This window comes from Pan troglodytes, chromosome 9, assembly GCF_028858775.2.
Source record: "Pan troglodytes isolate AG18354 chromosome 9, NHGRI_mPanTro3-v2.0_pri, whole genome shotgun sequence".
NCBI lineage: Eukaryota > Metazoa > Chordata > Mammalia > Primates > Hominidae > Pan > Pan troglodytes.
In genome coordinates, this window is record NC_072407.2 from 131,865,903 (window position 1) to 131,887,492 (window position 21,590).

General features: G+C 42.4%; 1 protein-coding gene across 3 annotated transcripts in view; it reads right to left on the reverse strand.

Annotated features, from left to right (window-relative positions):
• The window catches only part of PRDM10 (PR/SET domain 10), a 103,444-nt gene that overhangs the window by 38,194 nt on the left and 43,660 nt on the right, over window positions 1-21,590 (reverse strand). For 2 of the 3 annotated variants that reach the window (XM_016922284.4, XM_016922282.4), the window contains exons 3-7: window positions 19,791-19,955; window positions 17,548-17,607; window positions 9,205-9,430; window positions 6,834-7,075; window positions 4,490-4,693 (exon numbers count right to left, since the gene is read on the reverse strand). In XM_016922284.4, the coding sequence (XP_016777773.4) occupies window positions 4,490-4,693; window positions 6,834-7,075; window positions 9,205-9,430; window positions 17,548-17,607; window positions 19,791-19,955 (897 nt within the window). The remainder of the gene's footprint in view (window positions 1-4,489; window positions 4,694-6,833; window positions 7,076-9,204; window positions 9,431-17,547; window positions 17,608-19,790; window positions 19,956-21,590) is intronic. The other variant, XM_054662855.2, reaches the window with a different exon arrangement.

The window sequence follows — 21,590 nt, forward strand, 5'->3', positions numbered from 1 at the left end:
CCTCCCCTGATTTCTTATCTATATTTAAACACTGGTTTTTACAGGGTTGTAGTCATAGTGGTTGCCACCAAACAGCCCTGACTGGGGTCACCAATGACAACTTCCAAGGCAACCACCTTCTCCCGCCCACCCACTGGCTACTTCTGCTCACTCTGTTGGCCTCTTTTTTTTTTTCTCCCTAACTTCTAAATATTGGTGTGGCTCAAAGCTTAGTCAGAGTGTAGGGACTTCTTATTTTGACCTCAGGTGGCCACATTCATTTCCAACCAACTCTATGCTAATGAATCCCAAATTAATATCTCCATCCCAGACTCTCTCTGTTCCCTCTGAGTGTGTTTGACTGGATGTTTTAGATGTCTCACAAACAGATCAAACTCAGCATGTCCAGAATGGAATTCTCAATGCTTTCCAACTCACACCTCCACCCATCTTCCCCATCTTGATGAATACCTTCCACCCAGTTGCTCAGACTTGAAACCTGAAAGGTGCCTTTGATTCCTCTGCTTGCTTCTATATGCCTTTAGCAAGGACTACTGCTCCCTCAATTGTTCTCCATCCCTGCTTTTGCCACCCTGATGCATGCCAAGACCATTTCTTGCCTGGATGGCCACTTGGCCTTCTGACTGGCCTCTCCTTTTCTCTGCAATTTACACAGTAGCCAGAGTGGTCTCCTCAAATCCCAGTTACCCCAGTTGGATCATTACACATTATATACAGGCATCAAAATATCACATGTATCCCAAAAATATGTACAACTAACATGTATCAATAAAAAGAACACACAATCAGATCTTGTCATGCAGGCAACGGCTTCTCGTCTCATAGTAAACCTGAAATGCTTGTGATAATCTCCAAAGGGCTCCACAATCTCCCCAGCCTGGAAAAGCAAACTCAGCCCTTGTCAGTCTCCCTGACCCACGCTTCAGTCAACAGGGCCTGCTTTCAACTGCTCAAACACGCCAAGTGCTTCACCACCCCAAGCCTTCAGCCCTGCTGTTTCACCCCCACAAGTGCTGGGCTCTTTGCCCTCACCCCTGCCCTAACCCTCTGTAGTGCTGGCCCCATTCCATAGTTCTCAGCCTCAGTAGAGCCTCGTCAGCAGGGCCTTCCCCAACCATCACATCAAAATCGGTCCCTTTCTTGTTACCTGCTCTTCCTGCGCCATCTGTTTCCTTCATGGAACTTACCCCATGAGTTATTATTTGCTTGTTTACATCTTTCTGTCCATGTCTGCTCTAGAATACAGGTTCCCTGAACATAGGGAGCTGGTCTATGTTTTCTAGGGTCTCAAACACAGTAAGAGTTCAATATATCAATTACTAAATGAATTAATCATATATGATTTTTATGGATTATTTTAAATATATGGAAATATTTATAAAGACATTTTATTTTTTACTGTGGAATAATAGTCTACACAGTCTGTATTCTATAATTTAATTAACTATGCCCCTGTAGTTGTACTTTTAGATGGATTATCATTTTACTATTATAAATCCTACCCTGATCAATTCCAAGGTATATTTTTAAATATTTTCACAGGTCAGAAGTCAGGATGTGTTTCACACTCTAGGGCCTTCTACAGTCACGGCCACGATGGAGCTCTTGCTACCTGCTCACTGCTCCTGCACAAACCTGGTCAAGCTCTTTGTACTGTTCTCACCTCATTCAGCTGTAAGCCCACTGACACCCCATGAGTGAACATTTGCCAAGCAATGCAAATGAAGGCCAAAAAGATCTGCCATTTCCTTCAGAACAAACACAAGAAATCTGAAAGCCATGCAAGGCTGGCGTGCATCCTGCAGGGCTTCTCAGTAAGGCATCAGCTGTCAAAACTTCCTACAGGCTTGATCCAAAGCCTCTCCACTTCAAGGATACGTGAGTCAATTGAGGAAAAAGACACAGATGAGTTCAATCAAATGGGAAAGCACAGTATCAAAACTTGCAGGAAGGTGATCAGTGGCTTGAGGGAACATCCCAGGGGCAACAGCAGAACACTTATTTTTAAAATATTGCAGCTGCTTCACACTCTCAATGGCACATAAGATGACAGCACACAGAAAGGCACAAACATCCACAATGAAGTCAAACAGTGATGCAGGAAAAAGAATTCAGGCTCTGCACACAAAGTGGTTTATACCTCAACCAATTTATTTTGCTTCAGTGTGTCTTTTTATGAATGCACAAGTATGATGTAATTTTAAAATTATGTCAAAATAAGTCTAAAATAGCTCCTTCTAACCATTTTTTATTTTTAAAAAGCACTATAATAGGTAGCTTTTTTTCTTAATGGTGCATAAAATAATAGTGCATCTTAAAATCATTGGTATCAGGGTCAGTGAAATACAGTAGAGTCTAGTACTGTCTTCTTTTTATAACTATTTCCTCTGATTAACATTCAATGATTAGATTTACTCAGCCAAGAATATTTTTGCTATATACTTCCAGAAATGTTTTATGAAATGCAATTCTACAATTGACATTCCTATTTTTTCAACATTCACATTCATTGTACTGTATCCATTTATTTTTGCTAATTTAAATATAAATAGTAGCTCATAGTTATTTTGACGGTTTTTAAAATTATTAATGTTGAAAAACTTTTTTAACTTTTTAAAGTTCCAGGGTATATGTGCAGGATGTGCAGATTTGTTACACAGGTAAACATGTGCCATGGTGATTTGCTGGACCTATCAACACATCATGTAGGTATTAAGCCCAGAATGCATTTGCTATTTTCTGTTTTAAAACTTTTTTTTACTATTTGTTTCCTCCTCCAGATAAAGTCAATTCCTGACCTTTGTTCATTTGTCCATCTGGGTGCAGTGAGGTCTGTCAGTTTTGAGAGTTGAACCTTTTAATGTGTATTACAAATATTTCCCCCTTTCTGTTGTTTCCTTTTTATTTGTTTTATGGTTGTTCATTAGACTGAACTATTATATTCTTATTTGTTTCTCTCCAAATTTATAGTTCTACCTACTGGTTTAAAAGAGAAAATCTGCCCTTCACAGTTAAAAAATATTCACCTCAGTTTTTTTTCTAATCAGGAATTTATTGGCATACATGGTATGAGATAGGAATCTCCTTTTACATGTTTTCTTTGGGGTTTATGGATTCTCTAGCTGATGGTTTCAAAAACAGAGGTTCTGCATACCTTTTGAACAAAATCCAGGATTCTTTCTCCCTCAAAAGAGGTATCCATTTCTAATTTGTACCATATGGAGGCACTGTGCAATTCAGTGTTTGTGTACTTATATGATCATTTCTTGCCTATTTTTCATTTATATCAGGAAGCTAAAGAGTATTTTGATCCCCTCTTTTGGCATGTTCTTAATATAAGCTTTATTTTAAAAAAGGAATTTTCATTTAGAATCATAGCAAAATTTTATTATGTCACCAAGAATTATTATTTAGATAAATTTCAATAGTTATTACCCCAAAATATATTTATGAAATCAGAAGTCGGCACATAGGATCCTTTGAGTAAAACATTCATACAAAGAAAAAAATCTTGCTCATATATCTAAACATCTTGCCCATACATCTAAACATCTGTTTCCCAACTATGGAGTGTGTAAATGAAGTTAACCGACATCTTTAATCACTCCGCCACAGATATAGACGCGTTCCTGTCAATGGTTTGACTTACAAGTTTTTGACATTACGATGGTGTGAGAGTGAGATGCGTTCAGTAGAAATCGTCTGAGTGCCCATACAGCCATTCTGCTTTTCACTTTCAGTACAGTATTCAATACATGACATGAGATAGTCAATACTTTATTATAAAATAGGCACGGTGTTAGATAATTTTGCCCAACTGTAGGTTAATGCAAGTGTTCTGATCACATTTAAGGCAGGCCAGACTGAGGTATGATATTCGTAGGTTGAGTGTATTAAGTACATTTTCAGTTTACAATATTTTCAGTTACACTGGGGCTTATTGGGATCTAACTCCATCATAGGTAGAGGAGCATCTGTACCGGTCTACGCCCCAAAACTACCACCTCCTTACCCCTGGACCTCATGCTTTCACGTTGGCTATGCGCAATCTCCTGGTTCAAGCGATTCTCCTGCCTCAGCTTCACAAGTAGCTGGGATTACTGGCACCCGCCACCATGCTCGGCTAATTCTTGTATTTTTAGTAGAAATGGGGTTTTGCCGTGTTGACCAGGCTGGTCTTGAACTCCAGACCTGAAGTGATCCAACTGTCTCAGCCTCCTGAATTGCTGGGATTACAAGCGTGAGCCACCATGCCCGGCCTCACATAGGCCCTTTGATTAGCATAAAAGCCATATACTTTTCATTCTATTTACAGGATTATGACAGTGTGTACTACATGGTAGCTACTCAGTAAGTATGTGAATAACCAGAAAATGACCCCCCTTCCCCCTTTTTTTAAACAAACCCACTTTAGGAAAATAAAATTGCAAAAAGCTCTAAACAATCACTCTTGCTAGCAAATAGCAGCACGGGTCAGGCAGCACTGTACCTTCAGTTCCTGCTTGGGCTCCACATTTTTTATGGTTGTATAATACACATGGTGGCCATACTGGTAAGCCACCAGGTTCTGCTCCAGGTGATTCTGGGCTGGCCGTACAAACATCATCCAGTTACAAAGCGTCTCATCAGACAACTCAAACCATAGGTCTTCATGTAAATCCCTGTCTTTTCTGTCCCCTTTATCAAGAGAAACCTGCACGAAAAAAAAGCCACACCAAAAACAAAACAAAACCTTCAATATGAGACACATTTTATAATGTCACAATACGCAAAATATTGCTTCTAAAATTAACTATACATCCTGGCTCTTTCCTTTGTATCTGCAAAAATCCTAGACCTATGACTTGTCAAATGTCAAAGGGAAAAGATACTTTCTGAAGCCTCAACTGTAGGAAAATTAGCTGGCAAAATCTAAAAGTTCATCTAATTGCATAGCTTTAGTTAATATTTCACAAAACGTGATAAAAATGCTATAAATATGCCAGAAAATGCAAGCAAAATGCTCTCTAGCTCATTACAATTTGCCTCCTTTTGGGGTTTCATTGCATTTGTTTATAATAGGCAGCCCAGGGATAGGCATTTCTCTTTACAAAGTAATATTCTTGCTAGGAGATTTTGAGAACACAAAGAAAATCTCCCCATGACAGCAGATGACTTGTCAAAAAACACATCCCAAATATTCACCCCTTCCCACTGCCCTTTCCTAGTTCTCTGGAGTGGTTATCCACAAAGCAAGTAGCAGAGAGGGCTGGACAGAAACAAAAGGGTCAGCTGTAAAGAGATGACTATAAACATACTTCACCATACAGGGAGCTATTCTTTAACCAGAGTCTACAGGTCAGACCTGTTTCAAAACGGCAAAGTGGTTTTCTTGCAAACATTACTGGCACACAGCAGATTACGTTAAGCCTACATAATTCTCTTTGCATTCCAGTCAAAATTATTTTAAATAAAGAAAGCAAGCCCCTGTTATAGGCTGAACTGTGTCTTCCTCAAAATCCATGTTGAAGCCCTAACACCCAGTACCTCAGACTGTGACTGCATTTGGAGACAGGACTTTTAAAGGGGTAATTAAGTTAAAATGAGGTCATTAGGGTGGGCCCTAATCCAACAGGACTGGTCCTTATAAGAAGGGAAGATGGGCCAGGAGAGGTGGCTCATGCCTGTAATCCTAGCACTTTGAGAGCCCAAGGCAGGAAGATCACTTGAGCTCAGGAGTTCAAGATCAACCTGGGCAACATGGCAAGACCCTGTATCCATAAAAAATACAAAAATTAGCCAGATGCGGTGGCTCATGCCTGTAATCCCAGCACTTTGGAAGCCTGAGGTGGGTGGATCACGAGGTCAAGAGATCAAGACCATCCTGGCTAACATGGTGAAACCTCGTCTCTACTAAAAACACAAAAATTAGCTGGGCATGATGGCAGGCATCTGTAGGCCCAGCTACTCGGGAGGCTGAGGCAGGAGAATCGCTTGAACCTGGAGGCAGGGGGTGCAGTGCACTGAGATTGCGCCACTGCACTTCAGCCTGGCAACAGAGCGAGGCTCCATCTCAAAAAATAAATAAAATAAAACACAAACATTATAAATAAATAAGAAGGGGCGATTAGGACGTGGACACATGCAAGCACCGAGGAAAGACCCTGTGAGGACAGTGAGAAGGTGGCTTTCTGCAAGCCAAGGAGAGAGGCCTCAGAGGAAACCAACCCTGCCAACGCCATGATCTCAAACTTCCAGCTTCCGGAACAGTGAGAAACTAAATGTCTGTTGTTTGAGCCTCCCAGTCGGTGGTATTTTACTACGGCAACCCTAGAAAACTACTGTAGCCCCTCAGAATAATTCATATAACGCCTTCAGGGACTAAAATTGCAATCTCGGCCGGGCGCGGTGGCTCAAGCCTGTAATCCCAGCACTTTGGGAGGCCGAGGCGGGCGGATCACGAGGTCAGGAGATCGAGACCACGGTGAAACCCCATCTCTACTAAAAATACAAAATAAAATTAGCTGGGTGCAGTGGCGGGCGCCTGTAATCCCAGCTACTCGGGAGGCTGAGGCAGGAGAATGGCGTGAACCCGGAAGGCGGAGCTTGCAGTGAGTCGAGATCGCGCCACTGCACTCCAGCCTGGGCGACAGAGCGAGACTCCGTCCCCCCAAAAAAAAAAAAATTGCAATCTCCATCTTATTAGTGAGTTTCCATTTAACCAAGTTAAGATAGAAAGAAGAATACTAGCAAACAACTGCTAAGAAACAGGAATAAGAGACTGAGTAGACAACGCAGTGCTCCTTCAAACACTGGTGAAGAACAGATGTAAAGTGTGATAAAGTATAAATTACCTTGAGGTGAATATAACAGTCTTTCAGCTCCGAGCCCCTGACGAGAGGCCCCTCCACGGGGCCAAACTGGGTGCGCTTGGGGATGCGCCGCTTGGAGAACACCCCGCCCAGAAACCTGTCTATGTAGAGCACCAGGGGGAGGCTCGCCCTGGCCCGGGTGAGCACCGGCCGGTTGGGGATCGGGTGCAAGGGACCGTGCTTCGGACACACTGAAGAATGCGCGTTATTGCACTCCTCACACCCTGCAAAAGAGAGACAGTCTTGAAGAAAAGTCCAATTCCTCAGTGTGACTTGATGTGAGGTAAAAAATTCTGACCTGAAAAGTCCCCGTCTGCATTTTCAAGCCAAAATTCAATGAACTCCTAATGGCGCTACCCATTCAACGGTAATACATTCTCTCTGGGAGACCAGTAAAAATCCTGTAATTCTCCTCTAAAATCAGACAGAATTTGCTTATGCCTGCCAAAAACAACTAGCAGGCCATGACTGACTTCTTTGCTGGAGAGTCCTTTGAATAGTGGCCGCTAAATTTACAAATCAATTACAACATGTCTGAAGAGTAAAAAGAGCGTATCAGGCTAAATGTTGCACTATCTGAAGAGACAAAATAGGTGAATTTTATAGTATGCCCATTATCTCAATAAAACTATTCCGGGGCCGGGGAGGAACCCTGACAATACTATTGAATCAATTTTCTCAAAGGGAGTTACAGAAGTCTTATATCTCAGCCTAACTCAAACGGAAAAAGGGTTGTGCAGTGTGAGAGTTCAGTGCATACTGTCTGATTAGATAATGCTAAAATGAACAAATTTAGAATCCCTTCCTTCATTCACTGGGATGACACAACATTTTCTGCCCATTCCAAGAGCACTCAGTTTGCACCAGTCCGGCCACACACCCTTCCTCTTTGCCAGGAGCACCCACCTGTAAGCTAACCGCCAGAACGAGACAGGTACAGCCCCAAAACGGAGGAGAGCAAATGGACCACACAGGCCATGCCCACGACCCTTAACACACTTAACATGCTTTACCTTACTCCAGCTGCATGGTGACCTGGTTTAGGAAATAGTTATTTTTAATTTCTACAATTCTCAAATAACAGAGCTACTTTGTATTAATATTTTAAAGATAAAGTGATTTTCTGTGCATTTGACTTAGGAGTTGCCTCAAAAATGTAAGAATTTTTCCCAGGTGCAGTGGCTCAGCCTGTAATCCCAGCACTTTGGGAGGCTGAGGTGGGCGGATCACTTGAGGTCAGGAGTTCGAGACCAGTCTCGCTAACATGGTGAAACTCCATCTCTACTAAAAATACAAAAAAAAAAATTAGCTGGGCGTGGTGGTGCACACCTGTAGTCCCAACTACTCTACTCCGGAGGCTGAGGCTTGAGAATTGCTTGAACCTGGGAGGCAGAGGGCTGCAGTGAACCGAGCTTGAACCACTGCACTCCAGCTTGGGAGACAGACCAAGACCCTGTCTCAAAATTAAAAAAACAAACAAACAAACAAACAAAAAGAAAAGAAAAGAAAACGTATGAATTCAAGGAAAACCAAAACGAGCAAGTTCTCTGTTGAACTGGGATTAGATGTGGAGCTTGAACACTGGGCCCAAGCAGACAGATTTTACCACCACCACACAGAAGGACCAGGAGAAACAGGATGAAACCACAAAGCTCTGAAGAGCCTCAATAATGCAAATCAATGAGTAAGCACTTTGCCACATAAGCAAGAAAATCCACAGAAAGAAACTGATGGTTTCTTGGTGGTGGAATGTGAACCCCCAGCAAGCAGTAGGGTGGGGTGGCTGATCAAGGGTGCTGCTGAGGGGCCAGACTGCCTGAGCTGGAGTCCTGACCCTCAAATTATTGGCACAGCCCTGGGAAAGCTACCCACCTCATGGTAGGGCCATGGAGGGCATAAAGGAGGTAGTAGACGCAGGGCACTCACGCCTGGGATAGAACAGCATTCTTAAAAGGCTATCATGGAAGAGGCAAGGCAGCAAGGCAAACTTGTTAAAGCTGAAGTGGCTGAAGAGCGCAGGATCGGGCAAATCTACCATGGTGGTTTGGTAGCTGAAGCTCTGGTGTGAGAGACCTGGGCTCGGCTGCCTGATGCCCCTTCGTCCCTGTGTGACCCCGAGCGAGCTTCCCAATCTTCTGAGCTTGTTTACTCATCAGTAAATCAGAAAACGAAGGAGAGTGTCCCTCAAAGGGCTGCGGTGAAGGCCAGGTGGGATGAAGCAAGCAGAGAATGTAGCACAGTTGGCTGCACACGGAAGGACCTGACGCACGGGAGCTGTTCACACACACGCACACATACACAGACGCACAAGATGGACACAGCTTCCCTGGGGGAGACCCGTGCCCACACTTACACAAGTCGTGTGGGTCGAAGGGCCGGGGCGGGTCTGGCTCCCAGTCATCCAGATCCGTGTCCTCACCGTCTTCTTCCTCGTCTTCCTCAGTGTCCTCGTCCTCATCCTCATCCTCTTCCTCTTTGGCCTCCAGTCTGCCTAGAGGGGTCTGCAGAGTTGCCAAAGGGTCGGACCCATCCACACTCTCGATGGAAGGCAGCACCTGGTTATGAACTGGCAATGAGGCCTGGGCAAAAGTTGAAGGCACAGAGTAAGCAGACATGGACACCTGCTTTCGGTTCGCTGGTGCCTGCTGGCACAAACAGGGCGCAAGGGCTGGCTGAAATCTAGTCTTCATGCCAACTCCTTCCAGGCCCTGGAAAAATGACTTCCATCTACCGGCTGTGAGGAAGAGCTGGCTTCATTTTTGATCTGACTGCTCACAGCCTTTAAGTCTCTGCCCTCCCTCTGCCCCTTCTGTCCCATACCTGGGAGGGTTGCTAAGAAGGCTCAGGTGCTCCCTCCTTTGGCAGCAGTGGGAGATTCAAAACTGGCAAGGCCCTGACCACCTGCGTCCTGACCCCACCCCTAAAACTTAATAAAACCTGGTCTCTTCCTGGCTCATTCAGCCGTTTCACACTGCTTGAGAGGCCTGCCCTGTCTCCCAAGACTTCAAATAGGTAAGCAACAGACCGTTTCAATGTGTGCACATGTGAGGTATCATCAGTTTCCACAGCTGAACTAAACCTGGGGTGGGGGTCCCTCTTGCCTTTCCAGAGTAGCCATACCACACTGGAGGGGGTAAATGAGTTGACCTATCCTCAACCACTTGTCTTTTAAAACTAAACACGTCGTGCAACACATGGTTAACAAAGTTCCATAGCTCACAGCTCTCCTTTTAAATAGCTCAGGCAGGCTGAGGTTTTTAAGTAAGAATGAAAGAGATGAGGTGTCTGTTTGTTTCATCATGCTGAAGTCAGTCTCCTGCAAATAAGACACAGTTTGGGTCATGTATTAGGTTAATGCTATCTTATCAAATATCCTGGCAGAAAATAAAAATGGTACCTTAAAAAGTTCTCCTGCCTCCAATCTAAGTGTTATGGGATTATACACTGGCCTAGAATCCCTTTATGCAATCTTGCTCCTCCTGCCCAATTAGCACAAGGTCATACTCAAGCCATGTCCTATTCAATAAATAAAGCAAGTTTTTAAAAATGCCACTCCCTTTATCTTCTCATATGTTGTTTTCCTCACCTAAAATTCTCTTTCCTCAGCCACCTTCTAAATCCTACCACATTCCAGTTTCCCAGTGAACCGCCTTTGATGCCTCCCGCCCTCCCTGAGTCTCCTCTGCTCTGAACTCCTGCAGCCCTTGGAGCCATAGAATCCCACTCCACAACAGCACTCAGCATCTGCTTCCACATTTCATGACCTCACCAGGCAGCCTGAATCATTCTGGAATAGTTCTATAACAATTTCTGTGGAGCCCAGATCTTCCATGCTTTGGTTAGGGCCCAGGACTTTCCTCTGGAGGTAGCTAGAATAAGTGTAACCCTTCTGCCACAAGAATCAAATATCTGAAGGCCAAAAAACCCTAATTCATTCAGTCATTTCTCACATGACCAAACTCCCAGCTCCCTAATCATCTTGTTGTCTTCATTTATTTCGCAGTGGATTCCATATTTTTATTAATACAACATCAGGGTGCATTAGTGTTTACGTTGGCCACGTTGCTCTACTGCAGACCCATCCTGAACTTGCAGATAACTAAAATATCTAAGTCCTCTTTTCCCCTCATAGAGTGCTATTAAACCATTTTTCCCCTCCTCAGGACTTCAAGAGCTGATTTTTACTTAAATGGGGGATTTTGCATTTATCTCCAGTAAATTTCATTTCACTACTTTTATCTGTTCTTCCCGTCTGCCAAGATCTTTAGACTCTAGATCCAGACATCTCACACATTAACTATCCCTACAGCTTTGCATCCATTGCCAAACACCATCTATTTTGGTGATGAGTATGCGTTTTCACATGAGTCCATCTTGCCTCTCCAACTGCACCTCAGGGAAATAGACTATGGGCTTTGGAGTCAGGCATTTAAAGTAAAATCCTTGCCCCACCACTTAGCAAGTTACTACACTTCTCTGAACCTCAGTTTCTTTGTCTGTAAAATGGACACAGTAATACACACCTCAGGTTGTTGTATTAAGTGAAACAATATGTATATAAGGCCAGTAGCAGAGCGTATAGCACTTAGTAAGTGCTTAGTATTAATCCTTATTATCCTAAGTTCTTTAAGGACCATGATGATATCATATACTTCCTCCTCAAATTTAAAAGATCGCTGAGCATAAAGTAGGTGTTCAATGAAGATTAATTTGTTGAAATATATTTGGCCTTTTGGGAAATAACACCAATCCCTTCAGGCCTGTAGAGGAAGTCTTTGCGGTACTCACAGAAACATCCTTTTTCTGCTATGCATCTTAATCGAAGAACTTATCAAACTCTAAAAAGAGGCTGCGTGTGGCTGGGCGTGGTGGCTCACGCCTGTAATCCCAGCACTTTGGGAGGCCAAGGTGCGCAGATCACCTGAGGTCAGGAGTTTGAGACCAGCCTGGCCAACATGGTGAAACCCTGTCTCTACTAAAAATACAAAAAAAAAGTAGCTGGGCATGGTAGCGGGTGCCTGTAATCCCAGCTACTCGGGAGCCTGAGGCAGAAGAATCACTTGAACCCAGGAGGCGGAGGTTGCAGTGAGCTGAGATCACGCCATTGCACTCCAGCCTGGGTGACAAGAGCGAAACTCCACCCCCCCACCCCCCAAAACAAGAGGCCAGGCGTGATGGCTCATGCCTGTAATCCCAGCACTCTCCGAGGTTGAGGCAGGAGGATTGCTTGAGCCCAGGATTTCGAGACCAGCCTGAGCAACATGGTGAAACCCTGTCTCTACAAAAAATACAAAATGTAGCTGGGCAGTGGTGGCACGTGCCTGTGGTCCCAGCTACTCAGGAGACTGACATGGGAGAATCATTTGAGCCCAGGAATTTGAGGCTGCAGTGAGCTGTGATGGTGCCACTCCAGCCTGGGTGACACAGCAAGGCCCTGTCTCAAATAATAATAAAAAAAGAACTCTAAAGAAACGGTACTGAGTGTGTTTATTGAGGGCCTGACCTGCAATGGCTGTGTAAGAGCGTTACCCAACATTTGAAACACTCTGTCTCCAGAAAGCAGATCAAACCGGTTATCTCAAACTGCATCTGCACACTTAACACATGCTCATTTGACTTTTGCCTGACATTCCACTTCTGCAATTCAGGGTCTTTTAGAAAGTTTTACGGGGGAAGCCAAATTGTGGAAGACGCTTCTGCCTCAACTTCAATAAAAACAGCATAAAATGCCCTGTGAGGGTGAGGACTCCACAGGGAACTTCTAGCAGTGCAGCTGCTGTGGCCACCTCCCCCTCAACCTCCTCACCAGAACCTGCAAGGAAGTGACTGTATTCCTGCTCCCCATCTCAGAGCACAGCTTACAATACTGCCCCTTGTCCTAAGCGCTTAAGCATTATGCCAGGGTTAGTGATAAATGTTATCACATATTGAACAAACCAAAGCATATGTACACCTCTACTCCTCATAAACTCGCTCTGCAGAGCCCACCTGAAAGAATGAATTCAGCAATTCAGTTATTCTAGTAAAACCGCGATGTATTTTTTTCCCAACAGATGCTGTCAGAAAGACACCGGTTTGGCAACGTGACTGGCTTCTTGCCACTGCTGAGAAAGCTGACATCAAGATAAAACCAGCCTTCACTTCCCCATGCTGGACCTCTTTCCTAACAGACTGTGGCAAAAGGAAATGCTTAAACACTCCAGCAGCATCTTTAAGGGCTGACGCTAAAAGCGGAGTTTGGATATTTACCAGAAACATGCAAACTGCTGTTGAAAAGGAACGGAAAGAGCTGGTGACCATCATTTCTAGATAAGAACTGTACACTTCTAGACAACACAAACCTTAACACACAACAGGCATGCATTACAAATTTAATGAACCACAAATTCAACTTCAGCTGGTGTTTACTGAGTGCTAGGCAGGTATTTGAATCCCTTTGAGGCCAGGTGATGTTACAACGCTCCTAAGTGGCAGAGATGAAGTCTAAATTCTGACTCTGCACTGCCTTTTCCACTACATCACGATGGCCCTATGGAATTCAGTCTATTCAAGGAGGGCAGCAGAAGCGGTAAACGTCACCCACGCTTTGAATACCTGGGCAACAAGGTAACCAACCACACATGTCCCTGAGGTCATAGCCAGGCAGTAGGTTGGCAAGCAGTGTCTGTCTGTTTCACTTAGAGGAAAAGAGTCTGAAGCAAAACCATTTTAATCCTGTGCATTTTGTCATGTACAATAAAATACAGTAAAAGCAAAAAGAATCTATAAACTTACGGTATACTTTCTCCTTCCCACTTAATACCACTCTCTGTAATTATTTCTGAAAGGACATAATGCATTTCAGGATACAATTTATCTGAGAAGTGAAACATGAAACGACCACGCTGGACAGCAGCACACACAACAGAATGCTTCTTGATTCCTACTGAGACCAATTATCAGGGCAGCATATTTTCCTCTCAGTGTGTGGGGAGTCACACATGTTCATTTTCAAAAACAAAGAAGAGACTATGCCTGGAGACCACTGATGCCTTTCTTAAGGACGAGGGAATGCATACATGAAAAAGGCTTCAAGCACATTCTGCCCCCACTAAAAACAACTGAAAATATAATGGGAACCTTTTGGCTAAGAAAAAAACAAAAACCAAAAAAAAACCATCCTCTGTGTTCAACCCTCAATCTAACTTTCTATCCAGAATTTATCCAGGTCACCAGATAAACTGACAACCGCTGAGGTGTTATAACCAGAAATAAAAACTGTGCTGGTTGAAAGGAAACTACAATGAAGAAAGATGCTAAGCCAATAGTTACACTGTCTTGTAATGTCAGGGTTTGTGGAGCTGAGTACAACTTTCCTTTTGAGAAAAACATGAAACAAGCAGATTGTTTCTGGAGATTGGAAAAGATAAAGGGCCCTTTGAAGTGCAAATGGCAACGAAGCCTTTAATTAAAACTATCCCTTAATATTAAAACAACAAAAATTTGCCTATCGGATTGGCAAAATTTGAAAAGAATGCAAATACTCAGTGTGGCAAGAGTGTGTGGAAATGGGGCACCCTTGTATACTATATTGTTGGTGGGAATACAAATATTTTCAGTGTCTGAAAAGCAATTTAGAAAATCAATTATCAAAATAATTTCACACAAATGTCAAATAGAATAGTATAATAAACCTCATGTATCCATAACTCAGCTCAACAATTATCAATTCATGGCCAATCAACATCTTTTTTTTTAAGAGACAAAATGTCTGTCTGGAGTGCAGAGTGGCTTAATCAGCTCACGGCAGCCTCAACCTCCCAGGCTCACGTGATCTTCCCACCTCAGCCTCCCGAGTAGCTGAGATTACAGACACATGCCACCATGCCTGGCTAATTTTTTTAGTTTTTGTACATACAGGAGTCTTCACTATGTTGCCTAGGCTGGTCTTTAACTCCTGGGCTCAAGTGGTCCTCCTGTCTTGGGGATCCCAAAGTGCTGGGATTATAGATGTGATTCGCCGTGCCTGGCCAATTCATGGCCAATCTTATTTCAACTAATCTCCTACCTACTTCCTCCCTCATTGGGAGAAGCAAAACCAAGACATTATACATTTTCATCTGTAAATAGTTGAGTACAATGAAATGACTTTTAGATTGCATATCTTATACCTAAAATATTAAAATTAGTCTTTTTTTTTTTTGAGACAGAGTCTCACTCTTATCACCCAGGCTGGAGTGCAATGACACGATCTCAGCTCACTGCAACCTCTGCCTCCCAGGTTCAAGCGATTCTCCTGCCTCAGCCTCCTGAGTACTCAGCTAGGATTACAGGTGCCCACCACCATGCCCAACTAATTTTTGTATTTTTAGTTGAGATGGAGTTTCACTATGTTGGCCAGGCTGGTATCAAACTCCTGATCTCAGGTGATCTGCCCACCTTGGCTTCCCAAAGTGCTGGGATAACAGGCATGATCCATTGCACCCAGCCGTCATTTCTGTGTGTTTTTTGTTTTGTTTTGTTTTTACACGGAGTCTTGCTGTGTTGCCAGGCTGGAGTGCAGTGGTGTGATCTCGGCTCACTGCAACCTCCAACTCCCTGGTTGAAGCGATTCTCCTGCCTCAGCCTCCCGAGTAGCTGGGATTACAGGCATGCACCACCACGCCCAGCTAATTTTTGTATTTTTAGTAGAGACAGGGTTTCACCATGTTGGCCAGGCTGGTCTCGAACTCCTGGCCTCAAGTGATCTGCCTGCTTCAGCCTCCCAAAGTGTTGGGATTACAGGTGCCTGGCCAGAAAACATGTTTTTTAAGAGAAAACATATTATAAGTCCATATTCATATTCCAATTCAAATTTAGAATTCTGGGTTTTTATTTCATTGGTTTGGTTTTTATATTTGTATCTTTTTCCACTTTTACAAAAAATTTGGTTCTTAACTTAAAATACAAATATCTTCTGTCTCTACCATTTGTCTTTGGGGTATTTATCCTAAGGAAATAATCTGATATGATATCCATGACAGCATTCTTTATAGTAGCAAAAAAAAAAAAAAAAAGGAAATAATCTACATGTAAAATAATAAATGAAGTATATAATAGTATATCCTAATATATAAAAATATATATATTATATACATATAATCCATTGCTTGCTTGATGGAATCAATAAGTATTTACAGAAATGAGGTTGGTTTGGGTCAAGAATATACCTAAGTATTATAAAAAATTATTAAAATAAATAACAATTCTCATTTAAGTTCAAACACCCCATTACATTGCCGTTCACTGCCAGTCATGAATGAATTTAACCCCAACTTATACAAAAAAGGCTCCTAACAAACTTCTCTATATTTCAGATGATATGAATATAATTAGGGTTCATTTTCTAAATTTTAAAATAGAAGCATACAAATCTTCTACCAAGAAATAAAAAAGCAGAAAGTGCTTCTTCTTTTAAATTTTAATTTAATTTTTTTTTTTTTTTTGAGATGGAGTCTTGCTCTATCACCCAGGCTGGAGTGCAGTGGCACAATCTTGGCTCACTGCAACCTCCACCTCCCAGGTTGAAGTGATTCTTGTGCCTCAGGCTCCCAAGTAACTGGGATTACAGGCACCCGCCACCATGCCTGGCTAAGTTTTTTGTATTTTTAGTAGAGACAGGGTTTCACCATGTTGGCCAGGCTGGTCTCGAACTCCTGACCTCAACTGATCCGCCCACCTCAGCCTCTGAAAGTGCTGGGATTACACGTGTGAGCCATCACGCCTGGCCAGAAAGTGCTTCTTAATGAGAATAATTTAATTATTAATCAGTCATGGCACTCAGTAATATAGACAAATTACAGTCACACTACCTGACATGAAAGTAAACCTATTTGGTTTTTGTTTATTTATTTTTGAGACAGGGCCTTACTCTGCCACCCAGGCTGGAGTGCAGTAGTGCAATCAAAGCTCACTGCAGCCTCGAACTTCTGAGTTTAAGGGATCCTCCCACCTTAGCCTCCCAAGTAGCTGGAACCACAGGTGTGCACCACCACACCTGGCTAATTTTTAAATTTTTTGCAGAGATGGGGTCTCGCTATATTGCCCAGTCTGGTCTCAAATGATTCTCCCACCTCAGCCTCCCAAAGTGCTGGGATTACAGGCATGAGCCTCTGTGCCCAGCTGCTTCCACACCTTCTTTATCACTTTCACATTCTTGCAGGAAATAAGGAGGAAGTCATCAAAGCCAAGTAGGATATATCAGAAATGAAGGTAATGGGAAAGAAATGTTTTAAAAGAAAACCAAGAAGAACTGAAATTTTTAGAAGCTGGCATGAGGAAAATTGGAACCAAATTTATATGTAATTTAAGCAAGAATTTTTTTTTCAGTATTTAAAAATAGAGCAAGTACAAAAGCTGTATCAATTTCCAAAAAAAGAGACACTTTTAAACCTCATGATTATTCTTTGGTACTTGAACAAATACCCTGTTTATATGCTTATTTTAAAAAATTTCTCTGACAAATCACTTTCTATTATCAGATTATTCCAGTATATACTTATTGAAATATGTTAATATTATGCTGCATTTTGCTTTGTTTTCATTAAAGGAGCTGGAGAACATTCTTAGTACATGAGAAACAAACATCCAGAGATGGTGCAGTGCAAAGGGATGGGGCATTCCAGGCGCAGTGGCATTCACAGTGTTATCCCCAAACAAGAAAAAGGCAGTTCGTTACCTGCTGAGCTGTAGCATCCTGTTGGACATAAGCTACCTGGCTGGGGTCTGTAAACAGAGTCTAAACAAACAAACGAACAAAAAATTATCAGTAGCTCTTTGGATAGCCTGCCTACACAGAAAAATTATCCTACTGCTAAGCACCAATTTTTAGAAAAGTTAACTCCCATTTTAGCCAGTAATAAGCTTTCATTAATACAGAAAATAAAGATAGTAATCTTAAATTTAGCTAAAGCTTTTCATTCACATGGCTCCAAAGAGATTGTATAAGCTAACCATCCCAATGGCTAACATACTTCACAATTTTACTCCTAAGCAAAGCCTTTCTTCGGACTGAATGTCACAGTTAATTAAAAAGGCATCTCATGAAAACACAAGAGACATGACATGAACAAGGGTTCACAGGTTCACACATAACACTGCTCACGGGAGTAGACTTGTGATTAAATGAAAATGGATGGAGACAGACAGGCATCTAGAAGAGGATTACATACCCAAGGATTATAGCTATTTCAAATGTAAGTGCATGTTTATTATCAGAAGAGAAGTAGACGGAAAACAAATTGAACTTAATGTTCCATGAGTTCTTTTCTATATAGTCAGTAAAGTCATAATTAAAAAAAAAATTAATCATCATAAACTAAGTTGGCTCATGATGCAGCAAAGCTAACTAGAGAAAATTCTTCGAAACTACTGTAGCCAGGGCACCACAGTTAATATCTCTAATCCAGAAAAATGTCAAAATGTCCTTTCTTCTAAAGTTTTTAAAAATCTGGCTGGGCGTGGTGACTCACGCCTGTAATCCCAGCACTTTGGGAGGCCAAGGCAGGCGGATCACCTGAGGTCAGGAGATTGAGACCAGCCTGGCCAACATGGCAAAACACCATCTCTACTAAATATACGAAAATTAGCTTGTGGTGGTGGTGGGTGCCTGTAATCCCAGTTGCTTGGGAGGCTGAGACAGGAGAATCACTTGAACCTGGGAGGTAGAGGTTGCAGTGAGCTGAGATTGCGCCACTGCATTCCAGCCTAGGAGACAGAGCAAGACTCTGTCTCAAAAAAAATAAAAAATAAGTAAACAAAATAAAAATTATCCAAATTCAGACATTTAGTAACATTGTAATAAACTGAAAGTTGGTCACAGGACATTCTTACATAAACTAATCTTATTTTAATATAGGCAGGGGTATTCCAAAAGTACCACTAAGTCTTCAGTGATTTCATACTTATGTAGATTTGAAAGGCACTAATTAGGCAGGCCTCATTTCTTTTTGGGAGTGATCTGAGCCTCTTTATTAAATATCAAATGAGGGCAAATTTTTCTTACCAAGATGCTACTATAAAAGTGTGGAATTTAGATGTTAAAGATATACATTTCAAAGTACTTTATACATTGTAAAGTGCTGACAATGTAAATTAACATTTATATGTTGGGGGATATTGGTGTCACTCATTTGGAAGCTATACTGCAAGTCACTGGCAAAAAATAAAATAAAAGCAGCTATAATTGTACAGCTTTTAGCAGTAAACATCTTTGCTTCTAGTACAGCCTTGCAAATCAGTAAGTTATTAAGAAGTGGTAGCTAATAAGCTTAGCAGGACCCTTTCTTACATATTTAGCTGAAATAATCTGTATGTTTTCACAGAGCCATTTTTGGCCTGGTTCTTGATACTTAGGAATAATAACAAATTCATAACCTAGTCAACACTGGAGAGAAGAGCTATATACGAACCCATGCTCTAACTCCTTATTGCATTTAGCGTCAAGAAATAAATCACATCTTCCTCTACCAAGTTGGTTACAAGCTCCTTGAGAGCACAGATCTTTTTTTTTTGAGACAGAGTTTTGCTCTGTCACCCAGGCTGGAGTGCACTGGCACGATCTCGGCTCACTGCAACCTCCACCTCCCAGGTTCAAGCAATTCTCTGCCTCAGCCTCCCGAGTAGCTGGGATTACAGGTGCCCACCACCACGCCCAGCTACTTTTTTGTATTTTTAGTAGAGACAGGGTTTCACCATCTTGGCCAGGCTGGTCTTGAACTCCTGACCTCGTGATCCACCTGCCTCGGCCTCCCAAAGTGCTGGGATTACAGGCATGAGCCACCGCGCCTGGCTGAGAGCACAAATCTTATCTGAATACGTACTGCATCACCAGTACCTAGCACAATGACTGACAGAAAGTAAACACAAGTAATTGGTTAATTAGTTAATTAACAAATTATCAACAGATAATCCTTCACATGCCTGCGCAGCTTCCACTGGGTGGATGTACACCAGCGTGTGCTCTGGACCATCCACTGATGTGTAGGAGGCACCATCTGCCGTGTACACCACCTGCTGTGGGGGGCGAACCTGGTCATCGGTATAGACGATCTGAGCCACTGTTCCGGTGTCCGGAACAAAGTGCACCTGGCATAAAAAGGAGACAAAGACAAAGAACAAAATCAGTATCAGGAAGGTAAGTGATCAACAAGCACACCTGGGTTTCTAAAATATCCCCAATGACAGGAGAATGGGGATGGATACACCTTTGTCTACACCGAGGTGGTGACTAGGGGAGGATCCAAGTACCTTGTCATTGATTTACTGCTAAATGTTAGGCAACCGACTTAAATTCCCCTTTGCCTCAAATGTCCAATGCAGATAACTCTTTTGGGGAGTAATAAGGGCGTGGTTAATTGATCCTGGAAACGACACTGAAGATTCCTGCTTGACAACACCATCAGAGTAAAACATACAAATTACTCTGTGGTGTGAAAAAATACATCAAGACTCAAAAGCCAATTGCTGTCAACACATCATAAGAATTCTATTTTATAACTAATAGTGTCTTTCAGCAGACACATTAAAATAAGGTCACTTTTGGCCAGGCGTGGTGGTTCACACCTGTAATCCCCGCACTTTGGGAGGCCGAGGCAGGTGGATTACCTGAGGTCAGGAGTTCAGGACCAGCCTGGCCAACATGGTGAAACCCCGTCTCTACTAAAAAAAATACAAAAATTAGCTGGGCATGGTGGGGGGCGCCTGTAATCCCAGCTACTCAGGAGGCTGAGACAGGAGAATTGCTTGAACCTGGGAGGCAGAGGTTGCAGTGAGCCGAGATCGCGCCATTGCACTCCAGCCTGGGCGAGAAGAGTGAAACTCCATCTCAAAAATAAAATAAAATAAAATCAGGTCACTTTCTTTCCTGCAAGTTGTTTCATACACAAAGGACATACTGGAGGCATATCAGTAAATGCTTGCTGAATCAATGAATGGAATAGAACTCTTCCTTGACGGGTAGGTGAAGACACAGAAAATTCTAATAAAGTACTCTTAGGGGGTTCTGGACAACTATTTCAGCTGTCACCAGGGTAAATAATTTTCTCCCAAGACCTAAAGAACTAAAGCAGAAATCAAGTTTTGTAAAACATTTTCTGAGTGGTCAGCTTTGGAGGATTGAATTCTTGAAGGCCTGAGCTTGGCACATGGCCTGATGCCTGATATTGAAGGTCTGGAAGCAGATGGCCCAAGCACACATTTGGGAGAGAAATAATGTATGTGTTGCTATCGAAGTCACGCACTCTTAGGGTGGAATCCTTGCTCTTATACTGCCTTGGCTTTGGACCTAACTTTTTTATGTCAGTTTTCTCTAGTGAAGGATAGTGGATCCCAAAGATAATATAAACTAATTTAATCCCCAGAAGGAAACCTAAGAGACAAAATGTAATCAAACACCACAGAAATACAACAAACTTCCACCTCTACACGAAATGATTAGTCTGGCTTCTACATAAATTTGATTTGTCTGGGAAGATAAAGTTTGTCTATTGGAAAAATTAGGCTCATATTTAAGCAGGCTTAATTGCTATAAGACAATTTTGTGACTTTAGATTTGTTCATTAACATCAAAGCCTTGAACTAGTTTCAGTGCTTAAGAAGGGAAAACATGTTTCCTCCAGACAAGCTATCCAAGCTTTTCTGCTTGGTCTTCATCACTCATTAAATCAGAATTCCCAGCTGGCGGAAGAACCAGTTGGGAGGAAGGAATGCCACAGGGACCCT